The sequence below is a fragment of the Malaclemys terrapin genome, chromosome 21 (assembly GCF_027887155.1).
Source record: "Malaclemys terrapin pileata isolate rMalTer1 chromosome 21, rMalTer1.hap1, whole genome shotgun sequence".
Taxonomy (NCBI): Eukaryota; Metazoa; Chordata; order Testudines; family Emydidae; genus Malaclemys; species Malaclemys terrapin.
Window position 1 is genome coordinate 7,552,962 of NC_071525.1, and position 16,053 is coordinate 7,569,014.

Below are 16,053 nucleotides of genomic sequence, written 5' to 3' on the forward strand. Positions count from 1 at the left end.
GAGCGACACGCTGGACAGGTTTTTCTTTGCACTTCTCGCCAGCAGCTCCCTGCCCAATGCCTGCTCCCCCCGGGGAGGGGCATCCCTCCAGTGCCCGCTGCCCCAGCGGGTACTGGCTGGCGGTGGATGTCACGTCAAGCCGAGGACTGCGCAATACAATGCAGCCAGTGTCCTGAAAGATCCGGCTGCTGGGAGGATGGGCAGGCTGTATGTGTGGGTTGCCATGGCTGCTTCTGGGTGGGTTAGGGGGTGGAGGGTTCTTTCTGTGCCCCCCCTCGTCCCCACACCTGCACAGAAGGGTGTTTGTTCGGGGGTGGGGTGGGGGTGGGACAGATGATACACACCCACCAGTTGTGTGGACCTCAGCCAATCAGATTACTTTAGTCCTGCCCCTGCCCTGCACCAGCCGAGCACACACACTGGTCGGGTCATAGCGTGCACTGATCCGGACTCTGTCTAGCGCGGCTCAGGGTAAGTGCAGCCTCGTCAGGTCTATCTCCGTCTCTGGGAATCCAGCTCTTCTGCTGGCCAGGCCCCTGGGAAACCAGCTGGGCTGCAAAGGAAGAGTGTTATCTACCAGAGGGAGGGTGATCTAATGGGTACAACACAGGAAGTCAGGACCCCTGGGTTCTTTTCCTGGGTCTAGGAGGGGAGTGACGTCTAGTGGTTAGAGCGGGGGGTGGGAGTCAGGACGCCTGGGTTCCCTTCCCAGCTCTGGAAGGAGAATGCGTTCCAATGGTGAGGGCAGGGAACTGGGAGTCAGGACTCCTGCGAGCGAGTCTCAGCTCCGCCACTGACTCCCTCCATGGCCTTGGCCCGCTCACTTTCTCCCTCTGCGCCTCAGTTCCCCCATCTGTGGAATGAGGATGATGCTAATTAACAGGGGTGGATCCGCAGCTGATGATCAAGAGCGTGTCCAGTACCTAGATCCCAATGGGGATTAGCTGGACAGACGCAGACATCTACCGGCTTCCCACAGGGTGGATTCATTAATTCATAATAATTCTTAGCATTTCCACAGGGAGCTTAACCTCAATTAGTGCTTGAGAAGCAGGGGGGAGATGGAGCCCCACTAAACTGGCCAATCTGCCTTACATTTTGGGGGACTCCTGCTTTTGACGGCTGCCACCCCCCGGGCTTCACACCAGTAAGGGATCCCCGTGTCCCAATGGGGCTGCAGGGAAGAGGGAGAGGGGTACAGAGTGGGGCAGGGGCACTGGGCACGGAGAAGAAGGAGCGCGTGCAGCCCCCCAATGCCGCGATCCCCAGAGCAACGCTCCCCCGGGCGTGCTGTGAAAGGCTCTCTCTCCCGTGCAAGGCTCCCCAGCGTACCCCCCCCATCCCCTGCGCCAGACTCCCCGCAGACCAGATTAGAATCTCAGCTCCCCGCTCGCAATAGACTAAACAAGTTAGTTCTGCCTGGCGGCTCGCTGGGCCACGGTCATGAGCAAGCGCAGCCGGGAGATGGAGGAGGGAGCCAGAGAAGGAGGCCATCTCCGGGCTGGTGGCAAAGGCTCCAACTCCGCGCTAAAGGCCAGGCTGGGAGAGGCAACCTGCAAAGAGCTCAGGGCAGCTCGAACTGTCTTTCCTCCCAAGATGTTTGAGTTAAAAAGCAACCCGGAGCCTCGAAACAGTCCGAATAAAAGCCCTCGTGGCTCTCAGTTCCCCTTGGCGCCTGTCCAAGGCATGTGTCATGGACTGTGCCCTCCCATCCCCCAGCCGGGTGCGGTTTGAGAAAGAGAGGCTGGCGAGGGGGCCTGGAAAGCAAGAGGTTTGGGGCTGGCTGGTGCTGAGGGAGGCCAGCCCTAGGGGAGGCCGTTGTGGAAAGGCTCTGGCTGCACTGAAGAGCTGGTTGGATCTCTAGACAAAGTGGTCTCGCCTCACCCCAGTCACGCGGCCTGGATTGCTAGCACGGGCCTCGTTTATTTCGCCCCTTTGGAGGTTGCTTTTAAAGCCCCGTCCGCAATGAACAAATTCCCTTCAAACGCCACGATCCCCGTCTGCCTGATTGACAGCTGGGCTGACACGCCAGGGCCCTCCACCGTCCAAAGCAGGAGCTGTGACGAATTGGGCAAAAGCGCCAACACTCAACACCCAGCACAGAGAGGGACGAGAGCGCACACCCATCGGTTACGTTGGCAAAACTGGATCCACGCCCTTTAGCTCAGGGAAAACCTCACCGCAGGGAAGTGTGTGTCAGCGGCAGATGTGCAGGCCAGGTCCCCAGCTGTTGTCCATGAGCAGTGCTATGTTGAAATCAATGGAGCTCCAGCCAATGACCGAAGCTGTAGGATCCTGAACACTGGTGTGCTGGGTGCTGCCCAGACACAGAGTAACCGAGATCAGGGCCCCATCAGGGCCGGCTCTGGCTTTTTCACAGTCCCAATAAAAAAAAAAAAAATACTCACAACCAGGGTGCAGGGAGGCTGGAGCAGCGAACCAAACAAAAAAAACAGGGTGCAAACTTTCGGTGCCACTTACTTGGCAGCTAGCGGCTGCCTCCCCCGGCTGCGCTGGCAAGCCTCTGGGCGGGCGGCGGCTGCACTCTGGCTAGCGGGACTCACTGCGCTGCAGACATGCCCCGGGCAGCAAAGTGCACGCCCCGGCTAGCAGGGGGGAGAGAGAAAAGGGGGGCGGCCAGGGCTTCCTTCAGCCGAGGCACTCGCCACTCGGCCCCTCCCGCCGCGCCGCCTGCCGGGAGGGCTCCGGGCCTCTCCCGCCTGCAGGTGAATTGAAAGTCGTCGGTCGGCGGGGAGGGAAGGACGCGGGCTGCCCTGCCGGGCTTGCTGCAGACCTGGCACCGGCTGGGGCAGACGGAGCGCGCAGCCCTCTCCCAGCAGGGCGCTCCCCTCCTCCGTGGCGCGCTGAAAGTCGTTGGCGAAACAAAAGAAAAACAAACAAAAAACACCAGGGCGCAGGGCGGCCGGAGCAACGAACCAAAACCAAAAATAAACAAAAAAAAGAAAAGGGCGGCCGTGCCACCCAAGGATTGGGCGGAACGCCGCCCCTCAGAATCTGCCGTCCCAAGCACGAGCTTGCTCGGCTGGTGCCTGGAGCCGGCCCTGGGCCCCATCATGCCGGGCGCTGCCCAGACACACCTGAGAGATAGTCCCTGCAGGGTGCAGAGAGGTGGGGAGCCTGAGACAAAATCTGAAAGAGAGGCTCCCCACCCTTCCAAAAATATTATCCCTGCGGGGAGGGGTCTGCCCTGCACTCGCCCAGCAGCAGTGGCTACTGTCCCACAGGGCTGGCTCCCCACTCTGGGCATTGCAACCTAGTGCATGGGGTTGCAGCACCACTCCGGTTAGGGGGCCCTCTCAAATGGGAGGCCCAGGGCACAGCACACCTGCCGAGAGTCTTACAGCAGATAGCGGAATAGAACCCAGGTGTCCTGTCTCCCACGTGGCTCTCTGGTCAGTGCCTTACCCACTGGGGTGCACTTAATCCCCTCCAGGGCTCCCAATCCGTCCCCTTTGACTTCGCACGCGCCCCGCAGTTCTCCGTCCTCTGTCCCCGAGTGCCGGCAAAGGAGCAGGGCGCTGGCAGGAGGCCTGGACCAGGGCAGGGAACTAGCCCTCCTACCCCAATCGGATCAGGCTTGAGGAAATCAGGCCTATGACCGGGCCTGTTGAAGGCGGCTGTTTTGGGATGCCGGGGGGACAGTTAAGTCTCCCCGTGGGGGGGCCTCACCCCCTCCCCTCTGCCTTTCAGGGCCGTCTGCTGGCAAAGACGACGCGATGCTCCTGGGGGACAGGATGGACAGACGTTCCCTCGCCCAGGAGATTCTCAGCCAGCTGCCCCTGGCCCAGCAGGTGAGTGGTGCCACAGAGCGTGGGAGGAGGGGGGCACCATGGGCATCCCTGCCCTGGGCATCATGGGGCATGGGTGGAAGGGTGTTTCGGGGGGTCTCTGTAGGCATCATGGGTATTTTAAGGATGGTCTTGGGCACCATGGTGAGTGTTTCACCCTAGCAAGTGGGGGGGTGGCGATTTGGGGATCACCCTGGGCACTCTGAGGGGGTGATTTGGGGGCACTCGCAACACCACAGTGGATGATTTGGGTTTCCATTGGGTTAACCCCAGTGATAGCCAGCAGCATGGAGTCCCACAGGCATGCCCCACTAATATCAAGTAGCAGGGAGTCCCACAGGTTACCCTCCATAATGGCAGAAGTCCCACAAGTTAATCCTAGTAAGACCCAATGACAGTGAGTTCCACAGGTTAAATCATTTCCAGTAGCAGTGAATTCCATGAGTTAACTCTCATAATAATATCTAGTGGCAGGGAGTCCCACAGGCTATCCTCAGTAATATCCCACTGCAGTGAGTCCCACAGATTAACCCCAGTACTATCCAATGGCAGTGGGTCCCACAGGTTAAACTGAGTAATATCCAGTCGCAGGGAGTCTCATGAATTAACTTCAATAATAACCTGGGGCAGAGAGGCCCCACAAGCTAATCATGTTAATATCTAGCAGCAGTGAATCCCCTGGGTTAACCCCACCAATATCCCGTGACAGGGAGTCCCACAGGCTCACCTCAACAATATCACACAGCAGCAAGTTCCATATATGAGTTTCAATAACAACTACCCGCTTAACCGTCTCTACTCTTACCATAGACAGCAGCCTGGGGGACGCTGGGCACCATCAAACCCTACCTGGGCTTCGACGCGGAGAGCGACGTACAGCACCTCGTAAAGGCCATCGCGGGCAATGGTAACGCGATCCCACCGTGGAGGGGTGCGGGGAGGGGATCCCGGCAGCCAGCTGAATATTCACACCCAGTTTTCCTGACCCCTTGCTACAGGCGCTGACCATGGGGCCATCCTGGATGTGCTGACCAATCGGACCAGCGCCCAGAGGCAGCAGATCACCAAGGTGTTCCAGGCCCTCACCAAGCAGGTGATGGGAAGGGCCCCGGGGGGCGCTGGGCTGGGCTCTCAGCAGCAGTGATGGTGTCCGCTTGGGGCCGATCTCAGGCACTGGAGTCTGTCTGCCCTGCGGAGACATGCCCTAGTGCACAAGGTGGGGCCATGTGCCGGGCATTTGGCAATGCACCAGCCATGCAGAAGACACAGCAGCCGCTCAGCGGGCTCCTTTCTGTGTCCCCAAAGGAGCAACCCCCACCCCGTCATATTAATAACCCAACACATCCTGGTTGCTTCTACGCTGCACAACGGGCCACTGCGATCCTCACTGCAGCTGCTCTGATCCTCCTATAGCCATAGCCCAGGCCTCAGCACTTGTGCCAACGGAGAATCTTCATTAGCTGTGGGCAGTATAGGGCTTATGACACATTACCAAATCTCTCCACTAGAGGGCAGCGACGCACCCGGAGACACTGGCCACCTCAATGCAACCCTTTTCCTTTCTCTAGAGGCTTCCATCTGAAACTCTGTGCAAGTAATATTTATTAACCCTTGTAGCTCCCCTGTATGGGAGCCCTTACTCTCTTCACTTAACAAATGGGGAAACTGAGGCTGTGCTGAGGTTACCCAGCGAGTCAGTGGCAGAACCGTGAAGACAGCCCAGGAATCCTGACCTACTGTCTCTTGCTCTACCCACTGGACCACACACCCTCCCAGAACCCAGGAGTCCTGGCTAGTTTCATGCTCCAACTGCTAGACCAGCCCACTTGGGGTGACCATTCGCAGGGCCCTGAGGAAGGGAACAGCCAGGGGTCCCCCAAATGCATGAAGCCTCCTGTCTCAGGGGAGTTGGGGCCTGGAGCTAGGCCGCTGCTTGGCCTCAGTTCTGACCCTTCCGGGGCTCTCTTCCAGGACCTGCTGAAATCCATGGAAGCAGCTCTGTCTGGGAACCTGGAGCGGGTCATCGTGGGGCTGCTGAAGCCGCCGGCTCAGTACGACGCTCACGAGCTGAGGGCGGCCATGCAGGTACGGCCTGGGGACGCCGCTCCCCCTTGGGAGGCCGGTGGGGTGCATGTGGCCCTGCTCCCGACTCTGTGCCTGGTCGCGTCCAGCAGCGAGGGGCCCGCCAGAGAGATTATAAACACAGGGGGAAAATACCCAGAGGAGATTCGACAAATTCATCCGGTCAGTGGGAGGGGTCCGAGGAGCAGGAAGAGTTGGGGAGGGGGCAGTGAGTGAGGGGCTTGCAAAGGGGATATAGCAGCAGAAAAGCTCAAGGGAGTTTTGGACTGGCCAAGTCAAGGTGCTGGGATGTGATATTATCATATATGATGTGTGGAGACCCCATGGCGCAGGGCGCTGCATAGACCCAAAGGGAGACAGTCCCTGCCCCAAGCAGCTCACAGTCAGAACAGACCAGACAAAGAGTTGGAGGGGAAACTGAGGCACTGCGAGCGGCGAGGACTTGCTCAAGCTCACCCAGCTGGTCCGTGGGCATTGAACCCAGGTATCCTGCTGCTCTGGGGTGACACCTTGGAGGGAGGTCCGAGAAGAGGAGCACAGACAAGGAGGGTGGCAGGAGCTGTACGGAGAGGTTAGAAGGGGGACGTGATAACCGGCAGCAAATGCCGTCCCCATCCCGAGGGCTAGCTTGCCACAAAGCAGCGTCACTGCCCACAGGGCCGCCCATCCCTGCTCCTGGCTTAGTGCTTCCCCTTCGGGCTGGCTCTATCCGCCCCCTATTCCAGTGCAGCCAGCAGCGGGCTCGTCCTCATCCCTCAGCCGTGCCAGCCACTCCTGTGCCAGCCACTCCTGTACCCGCTCTGTGCCCTTTGCTTTCACAGGGCATAGGCACTGACGAAGATGCTTTGACTGAAATTCTCTCCACTCGATCCAACCAGCAGCTCAGAGAAAGCCTGGCCTTTTACCAGCAAGGTAAAAGTGGGGGCGGGGAAGGCCAGGGGCTGTGAGGGGAGCCCCAGGTTAGCGCTGTCTGAGCTCGGGAGGAAGGGCCCTGTTACTCTGAGGACATTTGGAACCGTGTGTCTCTAGAGCCAGCTGGGATTCTTTTTCGTGGGAAATTTCAATGAAAATGGCAGGGGGGGGAAGGGTGGGAAATCATTTTGTCATCTATCAGCCAGGCTCCCTGCTTGGACTACATCTCCCATGATGGACCATGCTCTCCCCTTTTGGTGGGAGAGGTGGTGCATCATGGGAATCACTGACCATGATGCATCATGGGAAATGTAGTCCAGCCAGGGAGCCTAGCCCAAGAGAGGAACATGGGGAGCATGAGGCACCTGGACTACAACTCCCGTGAGGCACTGCAATAGCATTTCCTAACTGAAAGAGTTCAGTTTTGGGGCATTCTGCTTTTCAATGAAAAATGAAACTTTTCTGTGGGGGAGCAGATACGTCTTGTGATTATTATTTTTTTAGTCAAACCCCCAATTTTCTGTCAAAAAACAGTTTCAATGAAAAATTTTGGACCAGTCCTATGTGGTCGCACATTAAGGTAGCTTTCTGTCCCGCCACCCCAACACTAGAGTATATATACAGGCTTCTGTGGCCACCCTACCAGGGGTGCTCCTTTCACTCAAGCAGAAGAGGTTGCTGCAAACCAGAGGTCTCTTAGTTTGATCCCTGCATATATTCTAGCTGGCGGCGGTGTTACCCATGCAAGCCACTGAGCTGAATTCCCCTTTAACCAGGGTGGTTTCTCTGTCTCCAGATTTTAAAGCAGAGCCTGAAAAGGACATAGCCTCGGAAACCAGCGGTTGGTTCAAGGAAATTCTCCTGGCGCTAGCAAAGGTAAAACTTTGCCTGGTTCCTTTTCTGCATGACCTGAATGGGCACGTACACTGGGGACCACTGTTCAGTCACAGGAACCAGCACAGCAAGGGTGTGTGGGGGGGGCGAGCCTTCACCCATCTACTTTATCATCTCCAACACTCCCTTCACTCAGCATCTGTGGGCATCGTGGTACATACAGCTACTGGCAAACAGACAAGCTTCCACCCAGCTCAAGACCCAACTTTGTTTCTGTTATTTACCAGACAGCCACTCTCCGCCTCCTCCACCCAGCCCACCCAAGGGTCCTCTAGTGGCTGAATACTGTAACTGCGAGCGGACATACCGTTAGGCAGGTTGTGGGGCGAGGGACGCCAGCTCTGACCATGTCACAAATCCGTCTCTCTGGCCTTCTACCCTGCAGGGGAAGCGCGAGCACTACACCGGGATCATCGACTATGCCCTGATACAGCAGGATGCCCAGGTGAGCCTGGGGATGTGCCCGAGCTGGGGGCGTGAGTTGTTGAAATCCTACTGCTGGACTGATTCCCTGCCTCACGGGGTCCCCATGGATCCCGCTCAGTTACCCTAGAGAGCTGCCTTGGGGAGGGGTTGCTTTTAGACCAAAGGAGGCCAAGGAGCCCTCCAGTGGCAGCAGTCAGTACTGCACCTTGCTGTACACCAGCCACATGCCGCCAGTGTGACACGATTGGTGCCAATGGGCGGCTGTCCCTGCCCGTTGCACCTGTTCATCCCTGTGTTGCTGGATCACATGCCCCCTGCGTGCCTCAGGTCCGAGCTTCCCCAGCGAAGCCAAGCTTTGCTCAGAGTGGCCTGGTTATGCCTCTGGAATAGGTGCCCCCGGTCCCATCTTGCTGCATCCCAGAACACAGTGGGGTTAATTCCAGGCTAATGGGGAAGCCCCCTGGGGGGAGGGAGCCACTTCTCGCAGCACCCCCAGCCCGTCACCGCTCTCCTCCTCCTTCCAGGCTCTTGCAGACCCAGGAGCCAGGAGCGAGGGGGCCGGTGAGAGGACGTGGATAAGCATCTTCACGCAGCGAAGCCCTGAGCATCTCAGCAGAGGCAAGGCCCGGACGCCCTGCTGCAGGGAGCCCCTGGCATCGCACACAGCTGGGAGCTGGCACAGGGAGTCGGGGTCCTTCTCTCTCTGTGTCCATGTGGCCCGACTCAGGGATACCCCCGGAAATTGAATCATAGAATCATAGAACATCAGGGTTGGACCTCAGGAGGTCATCTATTCCAACCCCCTGCTCAAAGCAGGACCAATCCCCAACTAAATCAATGGACTCCTGGAAGCAGGGTGCGGCTGGGCAGGGCCCTGGGGGGAAGCCCTACAGGAGCCAGCCCCATGGCAGCAGAGGAGAAGCGGCAGTGGCCACCTCACTGTCCACTCAGGTGTGGACCTGCGGCCCCCCGGTTATGACAAGGATGCTGGTCGGGCCAAGTCTGAGTGAGCAGTGTCATGATCTGATGCCTGGGGTCCGAGTGCTGCTTAGGTCTGACCCATGGTCAGTGAGGTGGCCAGCACTGTGCCTCCTTACCGCTGCCGTGGGGCCGGCTCCTGCACCATGGCTCCCCACTGGGGGGCTGCCCAGCCTCCATCAGCCCATGTCCCCTCTGCTCTGCCCTCAGGACTCGCTCAGCAACAGCCTGGAGACCTGCTACAAGCAAGGGAAGCTGCAGTGGGTACCTGCCCGGGGGAGCCAGCCAGGACAGGGGTGGCGGGCGCATACCATGTGAAAAATGTCTGGAGGCGTCCTGGCCCCAGGGTAGATGTGGTCATGCCGGCAGCGCAGTATTTTACCTGTGTTGCTCGTTTCGCTCGGCAGGGCGGGAGTAAGCCCTACCCGTAAGAGCGCAGTGTGGCTGGTATACGCAGTGTCTCCCTGCCCCAGGAGCGCTTTGCTGATACAGAGTCCCGGGCCGGCTCCCTGGCAAAGCGCACCGCGTGCAGGCCAGGACTAACTCTCCCCTTTCCAACTTCGGTAGTGTTCGGTCAGTACCGGAAATCCCACGGGCTGGAGGTGGAGGAGACCATCTGCAAGCGCTTCCGGGGAGATGGCCAGGTGGCCATGCTGGCCCTGGGTAAGCACTAAACCGGGCTGTGGCTGGGTCTGGGGCCTCTGAACCTGACAGCGCCATCAGCCTAGTGCGGTCCAGAGAGGCAGGATGGCCCAGGGGTTAGTGTGCCAGCTGGGGACTGGTGCTCTGCTAGAGACTCCCAGGGTGACCTTGGGCCAGTCGCTCTGTGCCTCAGTTTCCCATGGGAGACCATGGCATTGACCTGCCTCACAGCGGGTTGGGAGGATCGATCCGGGATGGCGGCTGGCGCTCAGGGATGACGGCCGGAGAGGTAGAAGAGAACATTTAGTGGGAGTCCCTATTGTAGATTCCCTGTTTTCTGACCGTGTCACCCGCCGGGTACGGGCCCCATTTATAAAGGGCTAATTCCTGGCGAATGGACGGGGTAGACATGGTACAGACATGAGTAGTGGGTGGTGAGCGTCGCTATGCGGCCACCAGAAGAAGGGGGCATAGATGGTTATAAGGACCCTGTTTGAGTCCGTCTATAACACTCAATTGATTCACGTAGGTTATACATTCTGTGGGATAGGGACTGGTTTTGTACAGCCCCTAGCGTAATGGGAGCCTGGGCCAAGCTACTCATTTATTTACTAACCTGTTAGAAACCTTGGCCTGCAGTGCCAAGCATGAGAGCCAGGCTTTGGACTCCATTTGAGGCCCAGAAGAACACGAGCATGCGCGTGGCAGTGGGCACAAAAGGTTCTGGGCTCGATAGGTGACTCGGGGCTGGCGCCGAGCTGCCTGGCCTTGAGGGACAAGATGGGCGATCGCTGCCCCTGGGGCACCGAGACAAATGCCACCTGCTTGCTAAGGAGCACTGCCGTCCGCTGGCCCCTCCTTGTCAGCGCAGTTCCTAGTGGGCCAGTGCTCGCCTCGCAGACGCCAGCTGCAGCGTTGTCTCCAGCGAGCCCCCCCGGGCTGGCAGCCCCCTCTGAGTGGCTGAGCACTGAAGGGGTCATGGGGGAGGAAGCACGCTGGGAAAGGGGCAGTGTGGTGCTGGCTCTGCCTCCTGCTGCCCTGCACTTGGGGGAGACGCGGGGGGAGAACAGAGGACATCAGTACTAAACCCAGTTGTGGGTCTGTATCAGTTCTGTGGTCTCTTAGGACGTGACAGGTGACACCATGGTGCAAGGCAACAGCAGCGAACCCCGGGGCAGAGAATCCTACTCTAATAACCCCCCACCCCGTCATGTCAGCTATGGGAGAATCCCCAGGCGCTGTGTACAGTACAGGGCTTATGACACACAGTGGAGCAGTTCTGATTCCACCCAGCAAAGGGCAACGGTGCCCCCTGCATGCCAGCCAGCCAGCCTGTGCCATGGTTTGAACCCTGAGCCCCTCTCTCATTTCAGCCTCGGTGTGCAGGAACACTCCGCGCTACTTCGCCGAGAAGCTGCACAACGCCATGAAGGTGAGTCGCCGTCAACCTGCGCCGGTGCATCGGCCGCGTATGGGCCCAGCCTCCTTTTGGGGGAGCCTGGAAGTGATGTTCAGGCTGCAAGGGGTTCTCTGAATGCCACAAGGGTCAGGCAGGGTCTTTAGGCAGCGGGAGGGGGGCCGATGCTGCATCAGATCAGTCTGCTGGCCGGGGGCAGATACTGGGCTGTATGGACTAACAGGGATACAGTGACCCCTACCTCCGGAACTTGGGGCTCCACTTCCCATCTATTAGCGGCTGGAATTTCTCCATCTTCCAGCCTGAGCATGCACCTCCCCTCCCTCCACAGGGCCCCGGCACCGATGACAAAGTCCTGATCCGCATCCTGATCTCCCGCAGTGAAACCGACCTGCTGAGCATCCGCTCTGAGTTCAAGAAGCGCCATGGGAAGTCTCTGTACTCCTGTCTCCAGGTCAGCACGCTGCGCCCCCGGGGGCAGAGACAGACCCAACAACAGCATGCCCTAGAACCCAGGGGCATAGAGCCGTTAGACCAAGACCCCCGCCCCCCGTGGTCCTGACTCCCAGATTCTCTGCTCTACCCACTAGACCCCACTTCCCTCCCAGCACCAGGACTAGAACCCAGGAGGCCTGGCTCCCAGCCCCTTGCTGAGTGAGAGCAAGACCAGAGCCTGCTCCTTGGAGTCAGGCCTAGAATCCAGGCCCTCCACCACCAACTTTCCTGTTCTAACCACTAGACCGCGCTGCTTTCTTCCAGTGCTTGCTGTAAAGATTTAGGCTGGAGAGAAGGAGGAAATGTCTCATTGCTCTCTCCTTTCCTTGCTCCAGGTGGAGACGAGAGGCGATTACCAAGCAGCGCTGCTAGCCTTGTGCAGGGCGGAAGACCTGTAGGGCGGCTGCCAGCTTCGAAGAAACCCGCTCAGCCCAGTGACCTGCAGAAAACGGTGGGGAGCGGTGCGCCAGGGAGGGAGGGAAGCATGAGTCCGCCCTGTGGCATCGGGTTCATTCCTCTGCCGTTTTATCACGGAAACAGCCACGCGCCGCACTCAGCAGGGTGCATCTACGCTGCAGCTGGGGTATGGGATCGCATACCCGAGCCTTGAATAACAAGAGCAGGGATGGGTGGCTGCCCGGGCAACCCCTGCCCTCCCAGGACCCTGGATACTTAATTGAATGGCCTCCGCCCATGCAGTGCTTCGATAGGTGCGGGCATCACTGCTGCTGTTACTGGAGCGAGCTGGCTAGATCCCCTCTGCATGTTCTGCAGTCACACCTCCCCATGGCAGGGTAGACCATTTTTAAATCAAGGCTGGAGGTTTTGCTAAAAGCTCTACCCTAGGAATTGTTTTGGGGCACGGCTCTGGCCTGCACTATCCGGGAGGTGAGCCTAGATGAGCCCAATGATCCCTTCTGGCCTTGGACTCTAGGAATACCAGGACCTGCAGCCGGCCTGGGGCTGAGAAATCAGCAGTGCTGCCAATTCTTGTGATGTTCTTGAAGTCCCAGCTCCAGGAGTCATGTGATTCTGGGGGAATGTTGGCTTGCATTTTCAAAACAGGCTTTGTCCACCTGGGAAAGTTTTCCAGTGTCACCTAAAAATGTGATTTTTTTTAAACTGATATAGTTATACTGGTATAACCTCCTCCATGGACACGCCTATCCTGGTGCAAGAGGGCCACTTAGCTATGTCACTTGGAAAGGGTTTAAGTGAAATCCACACCCCCCCATCCTACTGAAATAAGAGGGGCCACACCCAGGGTTACCCCAGTATTTCTCTAATTATAATACCAAGCTCTGCTATTGCAGAACACAAAGTGCTTTCTAACAGAGGGCAGTGTTCCCATCCCCATTTTACAGATGGGGCAACTGAGGCACAGAGCAGGCAGTGACTTGCCCAAGGTCACCCAGCAGGCCAGCGCTCCAGCTGCTAAAACACTGCTGTGTAGACACGCTCTCAATTTTTAGCCCTTGGGCTTGAGAACGTGACCCGAGGGAAACCCTCAAAGTTCAGAAACCGGGGCCTGGGGAACAGGGCGCCAGACTCCACATTTATTATTTTTGAACAAGCTCATGATTTTTTAGCCAAGCTTGTGATCTTTGCAGGCCTGATACCTGGTGTTCGATCCCTTGACTTTGGCAACAGAGAGTCAGGAAAATTGAACCTCTGGCCTGGCCACTATTAAAATTTCTACCTTCATAACTGTCAATCAGGTGATTTGTTTTAACCAGTCTAGTCAGCCCAATGGGTCAAATCATACCGTGTATACCAGTGTAAAAGCACCTTATACTGGTACGGCTGATTCCCCTTCTCATATAAGACTAGCTATGCTGGCATAATGCACCTCTCTCCTCATATAACTGCATCCCCACTAGGGCCAGGGCTACCCTATAGATCAGTGGCTTTCCAGACGACTGCACCCCTTTCAGCAGTCTGATTTGTCTTGTGTACCCCCAAGTTTCACCTCAGTTTTGCTTACAAAATCAGCCATAAAAATACAGGCGTGTCATAGCCACACTATTACTGACCAATTGCTGACTTTCTCCTTTTGACCATATCATTCTATCAAATGCATCGACTGGAATATAAATATTGTACTTACATTTCAGTGAGAGCCTTGTGTGAAGCCAGAGCCTCAGGCAGTGGGGCTGAAGCATGTAACACAGCTTTGCGGGGTCCCCTGTGAGGCGGGGCCCCAGGCAATTACCTTGCTTGCCACCCCCTAATGCTGGCCCTGCACTTGAGATCCACCTAAACCCATCCCGTGACCCTCCTAGGGCCTGCAACCCCCAGGCTGAGGAGGGGAGGGATAGCTCAGTGGTTTGAGCATTGGCCTGCTAAACCCAGCGTTGTGAGTTCAATCCTTAAGGGGGCCCGGGGGGGAAGTTGGGGATTGGTCCTGCTTTGAGCAGGGGGTTGGACTAGATGACCTCCTGAGGTCCCTTCCAACCCTGATATTCTATGAAACGTGAATCTAGATGAGTTGAGTACCCCCTGGAAGTCCTCTGCTATGGACTTCTGCCAGCATATAGCTGAGAGCTGCCCCTTTAAGGCCAGGGCTACCCTGATCTCAGCTGGTTAACATGATGGGCAGCAGCGTGATCCCCCAGCTACAGAGCTGTACCCCCACAGTTCTACCAGCATCGCTCGTTTCAGTGGGCGGGGCTCGCGCAAGCTAGACCGGTAAAAGTGCGGTTTTGCCAGTGTAAACGTACTTTGCTGGTCTATCACTGTAGCGTAGGGCCAAGCAGGGCCCTGGCTGCAGGGTGGCGTTTGCTGCTTTAATTATACCAGGCTATAGTTCAAAGTGGTACAACTTTCTAGCAGAGCCACATGTGCATATCTGGCCCCACTCGCAGTGGCGTGGACTCAGAGTGCCTTGGAGGCAGGGCGGTGCTGTTATCCCCCTTGCATGGATGGGGAACCGGCACCCAGAAAAGCTACGTGATTGGCCCAAGGCCATGCGGGGGAGCTGGGGGTTCTGGTAGGACTGAACGCTGCTAGAATCGAGTGCTCGCCCTGTTCGTTTCCTGGAAAGAAGCCGATGGGAGGCCCTGCAGCTCTGCTGAACTGAATCACTCCGCCAAAGTGAAACAAGCGTCATTTAAAAAAATAAATGATGAAACCCTGGGTTATGGAAAGAATGAAGCAGCCGTCCCCTTTAATTTTCTCAGCCCAGAGGTGGCATGATGCAGGGAGACCAAGGATCCCGTGGCAGAGTCAGCGTCTGACGCCCAGGCCTTCCCCACGCCCCTCCCGAGAGTTGGAAACGCAACCCAGGCGTCCTGCCTCCCAGTTCAGGGGTCAGTTGCTCAGTGACACCTGAAACGGTTCACTGTTGCTGCAGCACACGTATCGTTTTTAGGCAGGTCCTATATAAACAGCAACTTTTTAAATGTACCTTTTGCTGGCAACGGAGACTAGCAAGAGAAGCTGAACAGCGGCTCCCACAGGGTGACTGACAGGCTGGCAAAGGGGGCCTCGGAAAAGCTAGAAGAACTAAACACAAATTGGATTCCTGGCTCATTTGCTCATACCAAGGTGCTGTCCGTTTCCCCACACCGGTGCTGTGCTGGGCCTGGCTGAGGTTAGGACTGAGGGAGGTTATGCTACTGAGGTGCAGCGTCTTGGGCTGCTAGATTGGAACAAACCGAATGAAGGCTTGTCTACACTCAAAAGTTAATTCAGATTAAGGTAGGGCATGAATTTACATTGCAGTAGCTATTCCCGAATAGAGTCAAGGATTCTGGCAGAAGAGTGCCTTATTTCCTGTTTATCTTAATCCAGATTAAACTATTAAACAAATTCCCTCAATCCAGACTCAGTGTCCACACAGGATGCTAATCAGGTATAGCTATTCCAGAGTAACTCCCAGTCCCGTGGACAAACCCAGACACCAAAACTGGAGAGTGGATAGGGAAGGGGGGGATGGGTTTAGTCCCGACACCGAACACGCTCTTCTGCCAGTGACCTGCAGGAAGGGAGTTTGTCGAGTCTCAGTCATCTCCAAAGGTGGCCACATCCCCCAAAGACACTGCAGGCCGCCCGTTCTGGAGGCCCCAACAGTTGGAAGGAAAAGACTGCTGGGCTCGAGACGTGCTTTGGTCATGGGTGAGACATCAGGGACTTTCATTTATTCTCTGTTGCCACCAAAACAACAACAAAAAACCCCCAACAGTCTTCACTGTTTATGTAGGACCTACCTAAAAGCACTATGCCTGGCTTGCAGAAGAGCAACTCCCACTGGACTTTAATTGGAATTTGGGGGGGGGGGGGCTGTGTTCTTTGCAAGGGGCAGAATGCCCCCCCACCCCACCCATGCTGGATGGACATCCCCCCTCCCCCCTTGGGGGAGACACAAACACCCAGCAAACTGGAGCCCGGGGGCTGGAT

General features: G+C 57.1%; 1 protein-coding gene across 1 annotated transcript; it reads left to right on the forward strand.

The window, feature by feature from the left end:
- Positions 1-392: 392 nt before the first annotated feature.
- ANXA9 (annexin A9) lies at positions 393-14,808 on the forward strand. Its single transcript, XM_054011416.1, has 13 exons — positions 393-471; positions 3,712-3,812; positions 4,620-4,716; positions 4,808-4,902; positions 5,781-5,894; positions 6,713-6,803; positions 7,600-7,679; positions 8,083-8,142; positions 8,648-8,741; positions 9,669-9,764; positions 11,117-11,175; positions 11,492-11,614; positions 11,991-14,808. Exons 2-13 carry the CDS (start codon positions 3,738-3,740, stop codon positions 12,051-12,053), a joined length of 1,047 nt encoding a protein of 348 aa, XP_053867391.1. The 5' UTR covers positions 393-471; positions 3,712-3,737; the 3' UTR covers positions 12,054-14,808.
- Positions 14,809-16,053: the final 1,245 nt, after the last annotated feature.

Bases quoted from the DNA above. Each gene is read 5' to 3' on its own strand.
- ANXA9 (XM_054011416.1), top strand. From the start codon at position 3,738: ATGCTCCTGGGGGACAGGATGGACAGACGTTCCCTCGCCCAGGAGATT. The intron at 5,895-6,712 runs GTACGGCCTGGG...TTGCTTTCACAG, and splicing joins AGCTGAGGGCGGCCATGCAG to GGCATAGGCACTGACGAAGA. The intron at 8,742-9,668 runs GCAAGGCCCGGA...CAACTTCGGTAG, and splicing joins CCCTGAGCATCTCAGCAGAG to TGTTCGGTCAGTACCGGAAA.